The sequence below is a fragment of the Thalassophryne amazonica genome, chromosome 13 (genome assembly GCF_902500255.1).
Source record: "Thalassophryne amazonica chromosome 13, fThaAma1.1, whole genome shotgun sequence".
Taxonomy (NCBI): Eukaryota; Metazoa; Chordata; class Actinopteri; order Batrachoidiformes; family Batrachoididae; genus Thalassophryne; species Thalassophryne amazonica.
The window spans coordinates 4,567,850-4,589,331 of NC_047115.1; the positions used below are offsets into that span (position 1 = coordinate 4,567,850).

At 42.7% G+C, this 21,482-nt stretch overlaps 1 protein-coding gene across 1 annotated transcript in view; it reads right to left on the reverse strand.

The window, feature by feature from the left end:
• Positions 1–359: 359 nt before the first annotated feature.
• Positions 360–21,482, reverse strand: part of LOC117523225 (zinc finger protein 85) — a 108,299-nt gene continuing 87,176 nt past the window's right edge. The window contains exon 3 of the mRNA XM_034184681.1: positions 360–3,029. Coding sequence (XP_034040572.1) covers positions 2,111–3,029 — 919 coding nt within the window. The 3' untranslated portion in view covers positions 360–2,110. The remainder of the gene's footprint in view (positions 3,030–21,482) is intronic.

Here is a 21,482-nt window from a genome sequence, read left to right on the forward strand (position 1 = left end):
AACATAGTAGACACAGGTTATTTGGAATATTTGTTTTCGCAAGTTTTCAGAGTTTCATGCAGCAATCTCTTAACATGATAAAAAGTATAAAATACATTTTGGTCGTATAATGTTCATTTGCAATTGTCATGTGGATTCTCTATGTTTAGACTGCAGTAACTCTCTGGCACGCAAGGGATTATAGATATCTCAATAGAGCAAATGGAGAAAGTTACACCTATCTAAAGACGATCCCACGGTACAGCCGTCTAAAGACACACAGGCTCCACCTATCTGCAGATGTCAGGTGACTTCAAGGAGATTCTCTCAGACCTGAGGGGTTTTGATCAGTCCGAAGAAAAGGAAAACACAGTGCAAACTTCTTTTGAATGTTTATTACAAAACGAGACTAAACATGTCAACTGTTTTTTTTTTTTTTTTTTTTTTTAAACTATGGGCAAACACGATACAATGGACACCTACTCTGCAGGCGAACCCAGGGGGGACACAGCATGGAGTAAGTGCACAAAAGATGAATAAAGGATGAAAGTGGGAATTAAAACAAAAGGGGGGGGGGGGGGGGGGCGGCATGTTTGTGCCACCAAACATTTATAAATAATTAAATTAAGTCCTCAACAAATCCAACGCTGCTCAGACTTTTATGCTCATCCAAAAGCTGGTGGAGGACAAGAAACGGGGATCTCAACTGTCACCTGGATTTAGTGGGAGGAGTTTTATCTAAACATGAAAAAAATGTTGGTTAAAAGCCGGATTGTAATGATCGATATGGATGAACAACTCCTCATCCAGTCTGACATCAGAGTTTAGACCTGAAAATGACATTTAAGTTTTTAAGCATTCAAGTTTTTAACTGCTGCCGGCAAATCAAGCCGTTGCTATGGAAACAACACTTTTTTAAATCTGTCAATTACATTAAATGTGATTTGTGTTATGTATATATATATATATATATATATATATATATATATATATTACAACATTGTTCCAGTTTACCCAAACATGAACTGAAAAAAGTACGATGGAATGTGCACATCTTCATGCACACTGTAGGCCCCGGCCCTTCTGACCAACTTTAAGACGACTTGGATTTCACCTTTTAACACATTTAAACATCAAAGAGCCAATCAGAACTGTGAATCCTCAGTGTTGTGGGTGAAGCCTACAGCCGTAAACAGACCCTGGCCAATCAGAGCACAGCATTAATAAGCCAATCACAAAGACCAGAACAGAACGGCCAATGAAACGGCCCCGACAGTCGCCATCCGAACAGAACCCATAAAACCATCTGTCATCAGTGAGGTTATTTTCTTCAATGAAGTGATGAAAACTAAAACAAGAACTCACATGCAGAGATTAAACTTAGGGTTTTTAATCCATTTTAACTGACCGCTGGAGTATTAAACCAGTCCAGAACCCGCCTGAGGTTGTTGGTTCAATGATGAATGTCAGTTATTGACTTTCCTAATGTGACTGTTGAATTAAAGAACAAAATGTTAAAGTAGAACCTAAAAAACATCCTGATAGACATTTTAAAACTGCTTTTGTATTTTGTGGAAAGACAAAATCTGATTGGTCAACACTCTCACACCTGCACTGTGATTGGTTCCTGTGGTTACTAAGGGCATGCTGCTCTCCAATTAAAGTGAAATCACAAAAACAAAAGTACAAACTGCATCAACACTTTTTATTGTTCAGACGAGTTCAGTGTCCCATAATGCTTTGAGAGTCTGACAGAAACCAGGCGCTGGCTGCCCGTCTGCCATCTGTACCATGTTTACGTGGAGTGGGTGCGGTTAAAGAAGCTCTGTACACTCCCTCTTGCCAAGTGGCTGATGGGAAATGGAGTGTCAAGTGTCCATGTGTAATCTGTCCAATAGGAGGGGCGGGGCCAGGAGAATACCACTTTAAATCTAATCCCATCCTTAAGCACAATTATTTATGGATTGTTTATAACCAAATATGGGCAACCTGTCTCTATCTACACCAAAGGAAGAGCCAACCAGTACCAGATGTCAGAATCTGGACAACAATCTGTCCCAAACTGGTCCAGAACTTTTCCAAATATGAACTTGTCCAGAACAGGTCCTAACCAGTCCAGACCTGGTTGATGTCACTCCGAGTCAGACTCCAGCGGAGCAGTCTCATCCACGACGGGTATCTTCCGACGCCTGTTTGGAGCCGGAATTTGGCGCTGCTCCTCATCCATGTGGGCCTTCTTGTGGCGGGAGAAGCTGGACGAGTGCATGAAGGTCTTGTTGCAGGCCTGGCATGTGTACGTTTTAGTTTTGGCCACAGACAGTCCCACCTTGCTGTGCTGCTTCCCTCGCCCGCTGCCCGTCGCTGCTCTGTGGGTCTGCTGATGCCGAACCAGTCTGGCCGTGTCACTGAACCGCTTACCACACTGACTGCAGCTGTGACCTCCGGCTCCTCCTCCAATGACATCCCCTTCGTCCTCCTCTTCTTCCTCATCGTCGTCCTCCTCCTCCTCGTCCTCTTCTTCTTCGGACAGAACTGGAGCTCCTTTGCCGGCGCCCCGTCCTCCTCGGCGGCGCCGGCTGTTCTTGCACAGGGTGTAGAAGTTTGGTTTGTCACGAGAGCAGAGCTTGAGGCGGATCTTGAGGTCAGACGAGGTCTCGCCGAGGTTCTCCTTCCCCGGCGTGTAGCTGTCCAGCAGCTCCTTGACGTGACTTACCTGATGTTTGTTTAGCTGCATCGATGTCCTGAAAGTCATGTCACACTGTGGGCAGGCATAGAACTTATCGCCACCGGGACTCTGAATAATGGCTGCTGCCGCTGCCACCGCCGCCTGCTGCTGCTTCTTGGCTCTCTTGTTTTTGGCACCAGCCTTCAGCGAGTGGCGGAGGGTAGCCACCTTGGGGCTGAGGGTGACATCCTTAGGGATTCCTTTACCCTTCTTGTGGATGAGGCGGTGGCGTGACAAGCTGGAGCTGTGGTTAAACTCCTTCCCACAGATGTTACACGGATGGATCCGCCTCTTGCCATGAAGCCGCAGGTGACTGCCCAGCATCCTGACAACAAACAAAAACAGCATCTGCCTGAGTCAGCACACCATGGCCACCCTATTCCATCAAGAAAGATGTTTTTCCACATACGAGGTCTGTCAATAAAGTAACGGTCCTTTTTATTTTTTTCAAAAACTATATGGATTTCATTCATATGTTTTTACGTCAGACATGCTTGAACCCTCGTGCGCATGCGTGAGTTTTTCCACGCCTGTCGGTGACGTCATTCGCCTGTGAGCATGCCTTCGGAAGGAGTGGTCCCGCCCCCTCGTCGGATTTTCATTGTCTGGAAATGGCGGAATGAAAAGGACTTTTTTTTCCATCAGAATTTTTTTCAGAAGCTGTTAGAGACTGGCACCTGGAAACCATTCGAAAAATTTATCTGGCTTTCGGTGAAAATTTTATGGGCTTCACAGAGAATAAGGTCTGTTACTACAGCTTTACGGACCACTTTAAGGATATGGACATGTCCAGCTCTCCACAATTTCACTGATACTTACTGGACTGGTAAGCATTGAAAGCCGAGATAGGCATGTCCAAACGTGTCCTCTGACACGCCGAAACGGAGGTGTTCCTTTGTCTCACTTCCAAAGCGAATCGGTCTTTACGCGCGAAGCTTCCGCGCGGCTTTCCATGACAAAATCTCTTGTTAAAAGTGAAATCTGCCGGAAAATGGCTGATGTCCAGCTCTTGTGATAACCAGAGAAAGAGCACACGACTGTCTCGTATCCAGAGCCATCAGCTTAGAAATGATCCGGTGGCTTGTGCCGCGTCATCGCAGCTCGGAGCGCGGCGCACCGAGCGTCCTTAAAGGGGTCCGTAAAGCTGTAGTAACAGACCTTATTCTCTGTGAAGCCCGTAAAATTTTCACCGAAAACCAGATAAATTTTTCGAATGGTTTCCAGGTGCCTGTCTCTAACAGCTTCTGAAAAAATTCTGATGGGAAAAAAGTCCTTTTCATTCCGCCATTTCCAGACAATGAAAATCTGACGAGGGGGCGGGACCACTCCTTCCCAAGGCGTGCTCACAGGCGAATGACGTCACCGCCAGGTGTGGAAAAACTCACACATGCGCACGAGGGTTCAAGCATGTCTGACGTAAAAACATATGAATGAAATCCATATAGTTTTTGAAAAAAATAAAAAGGACCGTTACTTTGACAGACCTCGTATGCTTCAAACCACTTGTTGCATTGTGGCCCCACTGTAAGTTAACTAAAAACCGTCACAGTTAACTAAAAACCTTCACATGCAGCTTTCCCCAAGCTTTAGTTAATTTGAATCTCTACTTCAGCTCCCTATCAGCTTATTCTAAAATAGCTAAAGCATGGACTAAGACTTAAATAACCTACAACTTCAGAGAACTGGCTCAATGAACTTGAAAAGCTTTTAGACACCGTTGTGTTGCTCTGGGTGACAGAGAAGGACCTGATTAGTACACGGCTGGAAACACCACAGCCTTGTTCACACTCACAGTTGTGCATGATTCAAATCTGATCTCACTGACTGACTGTCCACATTATACGGCATCGATGCGTTGGACCTCCCAGGGCCAGGCATCAGCCCACCCCCTTTTTGAGGACAGTCGCTTAAAAGGCCACCCTCAATAAATTATTCTGTGACACCAACACATTGTAAAAGCAAAAAATGAGTTTTTACAACGCTTTTCTCGTCTCGTCAGCATCTTACTGAAAACGTCAATGTGCGCACTGGTAGTGGAATCACAATTTATGTTGAAATAAGCTCCTATTTTTAAAGATTCATGTGCAAGAAAAAAGTAAGTATTCCAGCGCAATGGCTAGCTTTGTGAAGGTTAAGATCAACTCACTCCTGCTGCCGACATGAGAAAGCAGCTTAACGTCAACTGGACGTCCACTGGCAAGCTGTGAACCAGGACAGAACAAAACAACCATCAGGAAAATTGATGTCTGCGCAAACTTTCAAACATGTACACAACTTTCCAACAGGCTCGCCAGACATCAGCTGACAATGAAATGGGAACATGACAAAAATAAACACAAATGGGCAAGTCATTAGTGAATTTTTTTATTTGTGATGAAATCAAACATTTTATTGAAATCGACATTTAAACGTAATATTGACTGTGTTGCTGTGTTTCTCTTCAGGCAGAATTTTGTGCGGGACGTCCTGGAAATCACACGCGCGGATTCCATATAGATCAAGTGACCAGATCTAATCTGTTTGACTCTGAAACAATCTACGTTCAACTCTTATCCACATTGGTTGCTATGGTAATGCAGTCACATGTCTGCTGTCTATGTCACTCTGCAACTTCACTCCCACAGTGCTCTGGATTACAATTCCATCTGATGATAAGCCTAAGCATTTTTGTATATTTATGCCGCTGTCGGCTGCACATCCACACTCAAATAGTGAAAACATGGGCACAGCTAAAAGGCAGTGTGCAATCATGAGATTGCACAAGGCATTAATGATGTGGAAATATTGAGGCACCCCCTGTGCACACATGTACAAGTGCTGCATGTGACACAGGTGCCTGAGGAGCACAGTCCACATCATTTCTCTTTGATTCCACACTTGTGATTTGTGTTTTAGACATATTTTTTTAATAAGTTAGTTTTGGATTTGTGTGTGTGTGTGTGTGTGTGTGTGTGTGTGTGTGTGTGTGTGTGTGTGTGTGTGTGTGTGTGTGTGTGTGTTGGGGGGGGGGGGGGGGGGGTGAGAGAGGCAGAAGCACTGTCACACAGCTCTGCGTAAACTCACATGAGGGAGATTTATGTGGCACAAATTCTATCTGAAGGTTCAGACCAAAACCAATTTGGAAATATGTGATTCATCAAAATCAATCAATTTCAAAATCACATTTCAAACTACCTACAAATGAGGCTTGAAAAAAAAAAAAATCATGATTTCATGTAGCTTGACCTTTCAGAGTAGCAGCATGAGATTAGATTTAAATCAAATATGCACATAAATCATATTTTTGCCACCAGTCTGAACCTCCAAGTACGTTTCTCCATGTAGACCTGGATTTCTATCAGCAGAAAGACTGGCGTCTGAACCGGTTTCATTTCATTTCGGTTTTATTTAACATGAAAGGTGCACAGTTGAAGCCAACTTCATTACATAGTGTCACATCTCAGTAGTCAGAAAAATGAACTTAAGAACAAAAATGATGGTGGAAAGACCCCTTAAGAAGGGTCACACCCCCAAAAATGGCCAATGTGCCAATTGATGTGGGACTGTTCACTGAATGGAAAAACCCAACTTAAGAACATTTATTTTGGTGGAAGCACTAATTAAGAACACAATTAGTGGTAATTAGAGGTTTATTTAACATAAAAGGTGCACAGTTGAAACCAACTTCATTACATAATAATTAATAATTAATAATGCCACATCTCAGTAGTCAGAAAAATGAACTTAAAAATGATGGCAGAAAGACCCCTTTAGAATGGTCATACCAAGATACCCCCAAATGGTATTATATAAAACAACAGGTTTAGACTTACGCTGAGTCTTAATTCTCCCCGTCACCCCGTCCCCTCCATTTTGTGTGGGCAGGACAGACAGAGGGGTGTCTCAGTTCTCTTTTTGGAGTGAGGTGGAGGGGTAGGCTGAGGGCTTCAAACCCCTCTGTTTGGAGTGAATCTGGATGCACACTCTGTTTGGAGGGGTAGGAGGAGCTTACTGCTGTCTCCAAAGAAAAACATGGCGCCGAAAGAGCCTCACAAATGAAACGGTTTCATTACAAATTAAACTGTTTAGAAAGTTATAAATTGCCAAAAAACTTTACAGACAGTTGTCTGACAGCAACGTGTCTGCTGCTGGATGCATGTTGTGTACGAGGACTGTGATAAAAGTAACGGACCTTATTATTATTTTCAAAAACCACATGGATTTGAATCACGTGTGATTACATCAGACATGCTTGAACCCTCGTGGGCATGCGAGAGTTTTTTCACGCCTGTCGGTTACGTCATTCACCTGTGGGCAGTCTTTGAGTGAGGAGTGGCCCACCCTCTCGTCGTTTTTTCATTGTTTAGGAATGGCTCAGAGACTGCTGCTTTGTTTGATAAAAAATTTTTCAAAAACTGTAAGGCACAACTGAGTGGACACCATTCGATACGTGGTGTGTCCATAAAGTAACGGTCCTTTTTATTTTTTTTAAAAACTATATGGATTTCATTCATATGTTTTTACGTCAGACATGCTTGAACCCTCGTGCGCATGCGTGAGTTTTTCCACGCCTGTCGGTGACGTCATTCGCCTGTGAGCACGCCTTGTGGAAGGAGTGGTCCCGCCCCCTCGTCGGATTTTCATTGTCTGGAAATGGCGGAATGAAAAGGACTTTTTTTCCATCAGAATTTTTTCAGAAGCTGTTAGAGACTGGCACCTGGAAACCATTCGAAAAATTTATCTGGCTTTTGGTGAAAATTTTACGGGCTTCACAGAGAATAAGGACTTTAACTACAGCTTTAAGGACCCCTTTAAGGACGGTCGGTGCGCCGCGCTCCGAGCTGCGACATCGCGGCACAAACCACTGAATCATTTCTAAGCTGACCGCTCTGTGGATACAAGACCGTCGTGTGCTCTTTCTCTGGTTACCACAAGAGTTGGACATCAGCCATTTTCCGGCAAATTTCACTTTTAACGAGATTTTGTCATGGAAAGCCGCGCGGAGACTTCGCGCGTCATGACCGATTCGCTGATGAAGCGAGACAAAGGAACACCTCCGTTTCGGAGTGTTAGAGGACAAGTTTGGACATGCCTATCTCGGCTTTCAGTGCTTACCAGTCGAGTGAGTATAAGAGAACTTGTGGACACACCACGTAAACTCAGCTGGGTTTCGGTAAAAATTGTAACGGCTGATGAGAGATTTTGGTCTGGTAGTGTCGCTTTAAGGACGGCCCACGGTGCCTGACAGCGATCTGCGCTTCGAGGCAGCAGCGTCTCACCGTTTCAAGTTGAAAACGTCCACATTTCAGGTTCTGTTGACCCAGTAAGTCGTCAGAGAACAGAGAACTTTCAGAAGAAGTCGGCATGAGGAGTTAATTCCGACATTCCTTTGTTAACGGACATTTTGTAATGAAAGAACGTGCGGGCAGAGTCGCATGTCGGGCCGGACCCGACCGCGGGGGGTCGCGACAGGAAAAACACCTCCGTTGGAAACTTTAACGGGCAAGTTGGAACATGCCCAAGCTGTTAAACAATTTCTCAGTTACTCACTTGTTGAAAGCCATCAAAAGCCGCCTGAATTTTACAAATGGTTTTCAACATGGAGGTGTTTTTCCTGTCGCGGCGCACACAGATTCGCCGAGTCGTCACGGAAACGACTCGGAGAATTTGCGCGCACGTTCTTTCATTACAAAATGTCCTTAAACAGTGGAATGTCCGCATAAAGTCCTCATGCCGGCCTGTTCTGAATCTTCTCTGTTCTCTCACGACGTCCTGGGTGAATTAAGCCTTAAGTTAGAATGTTTTCAGGTCGAAACAGGCCGACGATGGCGCCTGGAAGCGCTGCGCGACGTCCAGATCCGTGGGAAGTCCTTACACCGACAGAAACATCCCGTAATCTCTCATCAGCCGTTAAACTTTTCACCGAAAACCAGCTTAATTTCTCGAATAGTGTCCACTCGGATATCCCTCACAGGTCCAGAAAAAATGTTGATAAAGCAACGCGCGCCGTCCGCAGCGGCTATTCAGACAAAGAGATTCCGACGGGCGGGGTGGAGCACTCCTCACTCAAGGCCTGCCCACAGGCGAATGACGTCACCGACACGCGTGAAAAAACTCACGCATGCGCACGAGGGTTCAAGCTTGTCTGACGTAAAAACATATGAATCAAATATATTTATTTTTTGAAAAAAATAAAAAGGACCGCTTTTTTCACCACAGACCTCATATATTGTCGTTCTGAAGAATATCGTAACTTCGCTCGTGCGCTGAGGCGTTATAATGCACATACAGCTCTGACAGCTAACTGACAGACTGACGGCTACTCTACTGCCTCTACTGGTGGTTGGTGCTCACTGCGGTATTGTATCACTTCCTGTTCCGGAGCACAGCGGTGTTTTGCTGTATCTGTTAGCTGTTTAATCTGCGTAGTTAGATTGATCTAGATAACTAGATAAAGATTTGTTTCACAGTGTAATCTTCACGTGCCTTAACTAAAGCACTCCCTCTGCTGAATTCACCTCTAAATTATTTACACATTATTCACTTTGTGTGTTTTTAGGAATCTGTTAGCTTAGCGCAGCTACTAGCTCTTAGCCGGTTTAGCATGGCGGCTTCTCCTGTCTCTCCCGCACTTCTCTGCTCTGGGTGTGAAATGTTTAGTTATTCCTTGGCCTCCTTTAGCAGTAACGGTACTTGTAATAACTGTAGCTTATTCGAAGCTTTGGAGGCCAGGCTGGGCAAATTAGAGACTCGGCTCCGCACCTTGGAAAATCCTACAACTAGCCAGGGCCCTGTAGTCGGTGCGGACCAAGGTAGCTTAGCCGCCCATAACTGCCCCCCAGTGGATCCCGAGCAGCCGGGAAATCAGGCTGGGTGGGTGACTGTGAGGAGGAAGCGTAGTCCTAAACACAAGCCCCCTGTACAAAACCAACCCGTTCACATTTCTGTTTTTCCCCACTCGGCGACACACCCGCCGAGGAACAAACTCTGGTTATTGGCGACTCTGTTTTGAGAAATGTGAAGTTAGCGACACCAGCAACCATAGTCAATTGTCTTCCGGGGGCCAGAGCAGGCGACACTGAAGGAAATTTGAAACTGCTGGCTAAGGCTAAGCGTAAATTCGGTAAGATTGTAATTCACGTCGGCAGTAATGACACCCGGTTACGCCAATCGGAGGTCACTAAAATTAACATTGAATCAGTGTGTAACTTTGCAAAAACAATGTCGGACTCTGTACTTTTCTCTGGGCCCCTCCCAAATCGGACCGGGAGTGACATGTTTAGCCGCATGTTCTCCTTGAATTGCTGGCTGTCTGAGTGGTGTCCAAAAAATGAGGTGGGCTTCATAGATAATTGGCAAAGCTTCTGGGGAAAACCTGGTCTTGTTAGGAGAGACAGCATCCATCCCACTTTGGATGGAGCAGCTCTCATTTCTAGAAATCTGGCCAATTTTATTAAACCCTCCAAACCGTGACTATCCAGGGTTGGGACCAGGAAGCAGAGTTGTAGTCTTACACACCTCTCTGCAGCTTCTCTCCCCCTGCCATCCCCCCAATACCCCATCCCCGTAGAGACGGTGCCTGCTCCCAGACCACCAACAACCAGTAAAAATCTATTTAAGCATAAAAATTCAAAAAGAAAAAATAATATAGCACCTTCAACTGCACCACTGACTAAAACAGTTAAATGTGGTTTATTAAACATTAGGTCTATCTCTTCGAAGTCCCTGTTAGTAAATGATATAATAATTGATCAACATATTGATTTATTCTGCCTTACAGAAACCTGGTTACAGCAGGATGAATATGTTAGTTTAAATGAGTCAACACCCCCGAGTCACACTAACTGCCAGAATGCTCATAGCACAGGCCGAGGGGGAGGATTAGCAGCAATCTTCCACTCCAGCTTATTAATTAATCAAAAACCCAGACAGAGCTTTAATTCATTTGAAAGCTTTACTTTTAGTCTTGTCCATCCAAATTGGAAGTCTCAAAAATCAGTTTTATTTGTTGTTATCTATCATCCTCCTGGTCGTTACTGTGAGTTTCTCTGTGAATTTTCAGACCTTTTGTCTGACTTAGTGCTTAGTTCAGATAAGATAATTATAGTGGACGATTTTAACATCCACATAGATGCTGAGAATGACAGCCTCAACACTGCATTTAATCTATTATTAGACTCAATTGGCTTTGCTCAAAATGTAAATGAGTCCACCCACCACTTTAATCATACTTTAGATCTTGATTTGACTTATGGTATGGAAATTGAAGACTTAAAAGTATTCCCTGAAAACCCCCTTCTGTCTGATCATTTCTTAATAACATTTACATTTACTTTAATGGACTACCCAGCAGTGGGGAATAAGTTTCATTACAGTAGAAGTCTTTCGGAAAGCGCTGTAACTAGGTTTAAGGATATGATTCCTTCTTTGTTATGTTCTCCAATGCCATTTACCAACACAGTGCAGAGTAGCTACCTAAACTCTGTGAGTGAGATAGATTATCTTGTCAATAGTTTTACATCCTCACTGAGCACAACTTTGGATGCTGTAGCTCCTCTGAAAAAGAGAGCCTTAAATCAGAAGTGCCTGACTCCATGGTATAACTCACAAACTTGTAGCTTGAAGCAGATAACCCGTAAGTTGGAGAGGAAATGGCATCTCACTAATTTAGAAGATCTTCACTTAGCCTGGAAAAAGAATCTGTTGCTCTATAAAAAAAAGCCCTCCATAAAGCTAGGACATCTTACTACTCATCACAGCCTGGAAAAAGAATCTGTTGCTCTATAAAAAAGCCCTCCATAAAGCTAGGACATCTTACTACTCATCACAGCCTGGAAAAAGAATCTGTTGCTCTATAAAAAAGCCCTCCATAAAGCTAGGACATCTTACTACTCATCACTAATTGAAGAAAATAAGAACAACCCCAGGTTTCTTTTCAGCACTGTAGCCAGGCTGACAAAGAGTCAGAGCTCTATTGAGCCGAGTATTCCTTTAACTTTAACTAGTAATGACTTCATGACTTTCTTTGCTAATAACATTTTAACTATTAGAGAAAAAATTACTCATAACCATCCCAAAGACATATCGTTATCTTTGGCTGCTTTCAGTGATGCCGGTATTTGGTTAGACTCTTTCTCTCCGATTGTTCTGTCTGAGTTATTTTCATTAGTCACTTCCTCAAAACCATCAACATGTCTATTAGACCCCATTCCTACCAGGCTGCTCAAGGAAGCCCTACCATTAATTAATGCTTCGATCTTAAATATGAACAATCTTATTAGTTGGCTATGTACCACAGGCTTTTAAGGTGGCAGTAATTAAACCATTACTTAAAAAGCCATCACTTGATCCAGCTATCTTAGCTAATTATAGGCCAATCTCCAACCTTCCTTTTCTCTCAAAAATTCTTGAAAGGGTAGTTGTAAAACAGCTAACTGATCATCTGCAGAGGAATGGTCTATTTGAAGAGTTTCAGTCAGGTTTCAGAATTGAAAAAATTGCTGATGAAGCGAGACAAAGGAACACCTCCGTTTCGGAGTGTTAGAGGACAAGTTGGTACATGTCCAGCTCTCCACAAGTTCTCTTATACTCACTCGACTGGTAAGCACTGAAAGCCGAGATAGGCATGTCCAAACCTGTCCTCTAACACTCCGAAACGGAGGTGTTCCTTTGTCTCGCTTCATCAGCAAATCAGTCGTGACGCGCGAAGCCTCCGCGCGGCTTTCCATGACAAAATCTCGTTAAAAGTGAAATCTGCCGGAAAATGGCTGATGTCCAACTCTTGTGATAACCAGAGAAAGAGCACACGACAGTCTCGTATCCACAGAGCCATCAGCTTAGAAATGATCCAGTGGTTTGTGCCGCGACGTCGCAGCTCAGAGCGCGGGGCACCGACCGTCCTTAAAGGGGTCCTTACAGCTGTAGTTAAAGTCCTTATTCTCTGTGAAGCCCGTAAAATTTTCACCGAAAGCCAGATAAATTTTTCGAATGGTTTCCAGGTGCCAGTCTCTAACAGCTTCTGAAAAAATTCTGATGGAAAAGACAATGAAAAGCTGACGAGGGGGTGGGACCACCCCTTCCCAAGGCGTGCTCACAGGCGAATGACGTCACCGACAGGCGTGGAAAAACTCACGCATGCGCACGAGGGTTCAAGCATGTCTGATGTAAAAACATATGAATGAAATCCATATAGTTTAAAAAAAAAATAAAAAGGACCGTTACTTTATGGACACACCACGTATTTATCTAATAGATTACAATTTGTTCATGTAAATGGGGAGTCTTCTTCACAGACTAAGGTTAATTATGGAGTTCCACAAGGTTCTGTGCTAGGACCAATTTTATTCACTTTATACATGCTTCCCTTAATCAATCAATCAATCAATCAATTTTTTTATATAGCGCCAAATCACAACAAACAGTTGCCCCAAGGCACTTTATATTGTAAGGCAAGGCCATACAATAATGATGTAAAACCCCAACGGTCAAAACGACCCCCTGTGAGCAAGCACTTGGCTACAGTGGGAAGGAAAAACTCCCTTTTAACAGGAAGAAACCTCCAGCAGAACCAGGCTCAGGGAGGGGCAGTCTTCTGCTGGGACTGGTTGGGGCTGAGGGAGAGAACCAGGAAAAAGACATGCTGTGGAGGGGAGCAGAGATCGATCACTAATGATTAAATGCAGAGTGGTGCATACAGAGCAAAAAGAGAAAGAAACAGTGCATCATGGGAACCCCCCAGCAGTCTACGTCTATAGCAGCATAACTAAGGGATGGTTCAGGGTCACCTGATCCAGCCCTAACTATAAGCTTTAGCAAAAAGGAAAGTTTTAAGCCTAATCTTAAAAGTAGAGAGGGTGTCTGTCTCCCTGATCTGAATTGGGAGCTGGTTCCACAGGAGAGGAGCCTGAAAGCTGAAGGCTCTGCCTCCCATTCTACTCTTACAAACCCTAGGAACTACAAGTAAGCCTGCAGTCTGAGAGCGAAGCGCTCTATTGGGGTGATATGGTACTACGAGGTCCCTAAGATAAGATGGGACCTGATTATTCAAAACCTTATAAGTAAGAAGAAGAATTTTAAATTCTATTCTAGAATTAACAGGAAGCCAATGAAGAGAGGCCAATATGGGTGAGATATGCTCTCTCCTTCTAGTCCCCGTCAGTACTCTAGCTGCAGCATTTTGAATTAACTGAAGGCTTTTTAGGGAACTTTTAGGACAACCTGATAATAATGAATTACAATAGTCCAGCCTAGAGGAAATAAATGCATGAATTAGTTTTTCAGCATCACTCTGAGACAAGACCTTTCTGATTTTAGAGATATTGCATAAATGCAAAAAAGCAGTCCTACATATTTGTTTAATATGCGCTTTGAATGACATATCCTGATCAAAAATGACTCCAAGATTTCTCACAGTATTACTAGAGGTCAGGGTAATGCCATCCAGAGTAAGGATCTGATTAGACACCATGTTTCTAAGATTTGTGGGGCCAAGTACAATAACTTCAGTTTTATCTGAGTTTAAAAGCAGGAAATTAGAGGTCATCCATGTCTTTATGTCTGTAAGACAATCCTGCAGTTTAGCTAATCGGTGTGTGTCCTCTGGCTTCATGGATAGATAAAGCTGGGTATCATCTGCGTAACAATGAAAATTTAAGCAATACCGTCTAATAATACTGCCTAAGGGAAGCATGTATAAAGTGAATAAAATTGGTCCTAGCACAGAACCTTGTGGAACTCCATAATTAACCTTAGTCTGTGAAGAAGATTCCCCATTTACATGAACAAATTGTAATCTATTAGACAAATATGATTCAAACCACCGCAGCGCAGTGCCTTTAATACCTATGGCATGCTCTAATCTCTGTAATAAAATTTTATGGTCAACAGTATCAAAAGCAGCACTGAGGTCTAACAGAACAAGCACAGAGATGAGTCCACTGTCCGAGGCCATAAGAAGATCATTTGTAACCTTCACTAATGCTGTTTCTGTACTATGATGAATTCTAAAACCTGACTGAAACGCTTCAAATAGACCATTCCTCTGCAGATGATCAGATAGCTGTTTTACAACTACCCTTTCAAGAATTTTTGAGAGAAAAGGAAGGTTGGAGATTGGCCTATAATTAGCTAAGATAGCTGGGTCAAGTGATGGCTTTTTAAGTAATGGTTTAATTACTGCCACCTTAAAAGCCTGTGGTACATAGCCAACTAACAAAGATAGATTGATCATATTTAAGATCGAAGCATTAAATAATGGTAGGGCTTCCTTGAGCAGCCTGGTAGGAATGGGGTCTAATAAACATGTTGATGGTTTGGATGAAGTAACTAATGAAAATAACTCAGACAGAACAATCGGAGAGAAAGAGTCTAACCAAATACCGGCATCACTGAAAGCAGCCAAAGATAACGATACGTCTTTGGGATGGTTATGAGTAATTTTTTCTCTAATAGTTAAAATTTTGTTAGCAAAGAAAGTCATGAAGTCATTACTAGTTAAAGTTAATGGAATACTCAGCTCAATAGAGCTCTGACTCTTTGTCAGCCTGGCTACAGTGCTGAAAAGAAACCTGGGGTTGTTCTTATTTTCTTCAATTAGTGATGAGTAGAAAGATGTCCTAGCTTTACGGAGGGCTTTTTTATAGAGCAACAGACTCTTTTTCCAGGCTAAGTGAAGATCTTCTAAATTAGTGAGACGCCATTTCCTCTCCAACGTACGGGTTATCTGCTTTAAGCTACGAGTTTGTGAGTTATACCACGGAGTCAGACACTTCTGATTTAAAGCTCTCTTTTTCAGAGGAGCTACAGCATCCAAAGTTGTCTTCAATGAGGATGTAAAACTATTGACGAGATACTCTATCTCCCTTACAGAGTTTAGGTAGCTACTCTGCACTGTGTTGGTATATGGCATTAGAGAACATAAAGAAGGAATCATATCCTTAAACCTAGTTACAGCGCTTTCTGAAAGACTTCAAGTGTAATGAAACTTATTCCCCACTGCTGGGTAGTCCATCAGAGTAAATGTAAATGTTATTAAGAAATGATCAGACAGAAGGGAGTTTTCAGGGAATACTGTTAAGTCTTCTATTTCCATACCATAAGTCAGAACAAGATCTAAGATATGATTAAAGTGGTGGGTGGACTCATTTACTTTTTGAGCAAAGCCAATAGAGTCTAATAATAGATTAAATGCAGTGTTGAGGCTGTCATTCTCAGCATCTGTGTGGATGTTAAAATCGCCCACTATAATTATCTTATCTGAGCTAAGCACTAAGTCAGACAAAAGGTCTGAAAATTCACAGAGAAACTCTCAGTAACGACCAGGTGGAAATTGATAATAACAAATAAAACTGGTTTTTGGGACTTCCAATTTGGATGGACAAGACTAAGAGACAAGCTTTCAAATGAATTAAAGCTCTGTCTGGGTTTTTGATTAATTAATAAGCTGGAATGGAAGATTGCTGCTAATCCTCTGCCCCGGCCCGTGCTACGAGCATTCTGACAGTTAGTGTGACTCGGGGGTGTTGACTCATTTAAACTAACATATTCATCCTGCTGTAACCAGGTTACTGTAAGGCAGAATAAATCAATATGTTGATCAATTATTATATCATTTACTAACAGGGACTTAGAAGAGAGAGACCTAATGTTTAACAGACCACATTTAACTGTTTTAGTCTGTGGTGCAGTTGAAGGTGCTATATTATTTTTTCTTTTTGAATTTTTATGCTTAAATAGATTTTTGCTGGTTATTGGTAGTCTGGGAGCAGGCACCGTCTCTACGGAGATGGGGTAATGACGGGATGGCAGGGGGAGAGAAGCTGCAGAGAGGTGTGTAAGACTACAACTCTGCTTCCTGGTCCCAACCCTGGATAGTCACGGTTTGGAGGATTTAAGAAAATTGGCCAGATTTCTAGAAATGAGAGCTGCTCCATCCAAAGTGGGATGGATGCCGTCTCTCCTAACAAGACCAGGTTTTCCCCAGAAGCTTTGCCAATTATCTATGAAGCCCACCTCATTTTTTGGACACCACTCAGACAGCCAGCAATTCAAGGAGAACATGCGGCTAAACATGTCACTCCCGGTCAGATTGGGGAGGGGCCCAGAGAAAACTACAGAGTCCGACATTGTTTTTGCAAAGTTACACACCGATTTAATGTTAATTTTAGTGACCTCCGATTGGCGTAACCGGGTGTCATTACTGCCGATGTGAATTACAATCTTACCAAATTTACGCTTAGCCTTAGCCAGCAGTTTCAAATTTCCTTCAATGTCGCCTGCTCTGGCCCCCAGAAGACAATTGACTATGGTTGCTGGTGTCGCTAACTTCACATTTCTCAAAACAGAGTCGCCAATAACCAGAGTTTGATCCTCGGCGGGTGTGTCGTCGAGTGGGGAAAAACGGTTAGAGATGTGAACGGGTTGGCGGTGTACACGGGGCTTCTGTTTGGGGCTACGCTTCCTCCTCACAGTCACCCAGTCGGCCTGCTTTCCCGGCTGCTCGGGATCTGCCAGGGGGGAACTAATGGCGGCTAAGCTACCTTGGTCCGCACCGACTACAGGGGCCTGGCTAGCTGTAGAATTTTCCACGGTGCGGAGCCGAGTCTCCAATTCGCCCAACCTGGCCTCCAAAGGTACGAATAAGCTACACTTATTACAAGTACCGTTACTGCTAAAGGAGGCCGAGGAATAACTAAACATTTTACACCCAGAGCAGAAAAGTGCGGGAGAGACAGGAGAAGCCGCCATGCTAAATCGACTAAGAGCTAGTAGCTACGCTAAGCTAGCGGATTCCTAAAAACACGCAAAGTGAATAATGTGTAAATAATTTAGAGGTGATTCAGCAGAAGGAGTGCTTTAGTTAAGGCACGTAAAGATTACACTGGGAAACAAATCGTAATCTAGATAACTAGATCAATCTAACTGCGCAGATTAAACAGCTAACAGATACAGAAAAACACCGCTGTGCTCCGGAACAGGAAGTGATACAATACTGCAGTGAGAGCCAACCACCAGTAGAGGCCTTAGGCAGTATTATTAGAAAGCATTGCTTAAATTTTCATTGTTACGCAGATGATACCCAGCTTTATCTGTCCATGAAGCCAGAGGACACACACCAATTAGTTAAACTGCAGGAATGTCTTACAGACATAAAGACATGGATGACCTCCAATTTCCTGCTTTTAAATTCAGATAAAACTGAAGTTATTGTACTTGGCCCCACAAATCTTAGAAACATGGTGTCTAACCAGATCCTTACTCTGGATGGCATTACCCTAACCTCTAGTAATACTGTGAGAAATCTTGGAGTTATTTTTGATCAGGATATGTCCTTCAATGCGCATATTAAGCAAATATGCAGGACTGCTTTTTTGCATTTGCGCAATATCTCTAAAATTAGAAAGGTCTTGTCTCAGAGTGATGCTGAAAAACTAATTCATGCATTTATTTCCTCTAGGCTGGACTATTGTAATTCATTATTATCAGGTTGTCCTAAAAGTTCCCTGAAAAGCCTTCAGTTAATTCAAAATGCTGCAGCTAGAGTACTGACGGGGACTAGAAGGAGAGAGCATATTTCACCCATATTGGCCTCTCTTCATTGGCTTCCTGTTAATTCTAGAATAGAATTTAAATTTCTTCTTCTTACTTATAAGGTTTTGAATAATCAGGTCCCATCTTATCTTAGGGACCTCGTAGTACCATATCACCCCAATAGAGCGCTTTGCTCTCAGACTGCAGGCTTACTTGTAGTTCCTAGGGTTTGTAAGAGTAGAATGGGAGGCAGAGCCTTCAGCTTTCAGGCTCCTCTCCTGTCGAACCAGCTCCCAATTCAGATCAGGGAGACAGACACCCTCTCTACTTTTAAGATTAGGCTTAAAACTTTCCTTTTTGCTAAAGCTTACGAGGTCTGTCAAAGTAACGGTCCTTTTTATTTTTATCAAAAACTATATGGATTTCATTCATATGTTTTTACATCAGACATGCTTGAACCCTCGTGCGCATGCGTGAGTTTTTCCACGCCTGTCGGTGACGTCATTCGCCTGTGAGCACGCCTTGGGAAGGATTGGGAATCGCGCCCCCTGCTGTTGGATTTCAAGGTCTGTAACACGTGTGTATTTAGTAAACAAACAGGGAGCCCGGAACACACTCGACTCCTAATAAGAAAATGAGGCAGAACATGAGGAGACGTTTCATCAATGGGAGTAAGTTGGAAAATATATACAGGCGCACATGTATATGTGTGACACATAACCTGATGTCCTGATAAACTATTATTTGTCAAGGAAATTTCTAAAGGAAATGGGGCTGGATGCAAAAAGTGGGAGAATTTGAAAAAGAAATATCAGGTTAACAGAACTAGATGCAGGCCAAAACATACATACAGGTGCTGATCATATAATTAGAATATCATGAAAAAGTTGATTTATTTCAGTAAAAGTTTTTTTTTTCCCTGTAAGGTGGTTGGGGTGTCTCAATTCATAGGGCTACAGGCATAATCCTTTACCTTACCCCTTGTTGCGAAGGGGTAGGGGAAAGGGGTACAAAAGAGAATTGAGATTGGGGGATAATTTCAATCACTGAAGGGTGTATACACTGAAACCATATTGTTAAATCCTTTTGGAAGGCCACAGTTCAAACCAAAGTGTTGTATTTAACTGTGAATGAATTTTATTTTTATTTATTCGGCACACAGATGAATAACAAAACTCATAAAAAGAACAACAGTGACCCCGTGTGGCCAAAAGGGTGAAGCAAATCATATACAACGCCAATTCCAATGAAGTTGTTACGTTGTGTAAAATGTAAATAAAAACAGAATACCATGATTTGAAAATCCTCTTCAACCTATATTCAATTGAATACACAAACAACTATGGGACAGATACGGCACGTGGGCGGCAGTGAGCGCACATCTGTTTGGTAGCAGATACTCTCTCATTCATATATCGCACCAAACACAGACTCTAACCATTTCTTTTCTAATATTTGCAATGTGGCAAAACAAGTGGGGGATACTTACATAATTATTGGGGGGATTTTAATCAGGTAATGCCTGGTTCACACGGCAGGATTTTAAAATTATCTGTAGGTTGCCACACACGTGAAGATAAAAAAAAAAAAAAAAAAAAAAAATCAGAGATCTAACAGGTTTGGTGGTACAGTGTGTGGTGTTCAGCCACACGTGAAGTCAACACGCCACACACGTGGAGACAAAAAAAAAAAACAGAACAAAACATAGAGCTAACAGGTTTGGTGGTACAGTGTGTGGTGTTCAGCCACACGTGAAGTCAACACGCCACACACGTGGAGACAAAAAAACAAAACATAGATCTAACAGGTTTGGCAGCACAGTGTGTGGTGTTCAGCCACACGTGAAGTCAACAAGCCACACACGTGGAGATAAAAAAAAAAAAAAAAATCATAGATCTAACAGGTTTGGTGGTACAGTGTGTGGTGTTCAGCCACACGTGAAGTCAACACGCCACACACGTGGAGACAAAAAAACAAAACATAGATCTAACAGGTTTGGCAGCACAGTGTGTGGTGTTCAGCCACACGTGAAGTCAACACGCCACACACGTGGAGACAAAAAAAAAAACAGATCTAGCAGGTTTGGCGGTACAGTGTGTGGTGTTCAGCCACACGTGAAGTCAACACGCCACACACGTGGAGACAAAAAAAACCAGATCTAGCAGGTTTGGCGGTACAGTGTGTGGTGTTCAGCCACACCTGAAGTCAACAAGCCACACACGTGGAGACAAAAAAAAAAAAAAAAAAAAAAAAAAAACATAGATCTAACAGGTTTGGCGGTACAGTGTGTGGTGTTCAGCCACACGTGAAGTCAACATGCCACACACGTGGAGATAAAAAAAAAAAAAAAAAAAAAATCATAGATCTAACAGGTTTGTCGGTACAGTGTGTGGTGTTCAGCCACACGTGAAGTCAACACGCCACACATGTGGAGACAAAAAAAAAACAGAACAAAACATAGATCTAACAGGTTTGACGGTACAGTGTGTGGTGTTCAGCCACACGTGAAGTCAACATGCCACACACGTGGAGACAAAAAAACAAAACATAGATCTAACAGGTTTGGCAGTACAGTGTGTGGTGTTCAGCCACACGTGAAGTCAACACGCCACACACGTGGAGATAAAAAAAAAAAAAATCATAGATCTAACAGGTTTGGCGGTACAGTGTGTGGTGTTCAGCCACACGTGAAGTCAACACGCCACACATGTGGAGACAAAAAAAAAAACAAAAAAAAAAAAAAAACATAGATCTAACAGGTTTGGCGGTACAGTGTGTGGTGTTCAGCCACACGTGAAGTCAACACGCCACACACGTGGAGACAAAAAAAAAAAAAAAAAAAAAAAAAAACATAGATCTAACAGGTTTGGCGGTACAGTGTGTGGTGTTCAGCCACACGTGAAGTCAACATGCCACACACGTGGAGATAAAAAAAAAAAAAAAAAAAAAAATCATAGATCTAACAGGTTTGTCGGTACAGTGTGTGGTGTTCAGCCACACGTGAAGTCAACACGCCACACATGTGGAGACAAAAAAAAAAAAAAAAAAAAAAAAAAACATAGATCTAACAGGTTTGGCGGTACAGTGTGTGGTGTTCAGCCACACGTGAAGTCAACACGCCACACACGTGGAGACAAAAAAAAAAAAAAAAAAAAAAAAAAAACATAGATCTAACAGGTTTGGCGGTACAGTGTGTGGTGTTCAGCCACACGTGAAGTCAACATGCCACACACGTGGAGATAAAAAAAAAAAAAAAAAAAAAAATCATAGA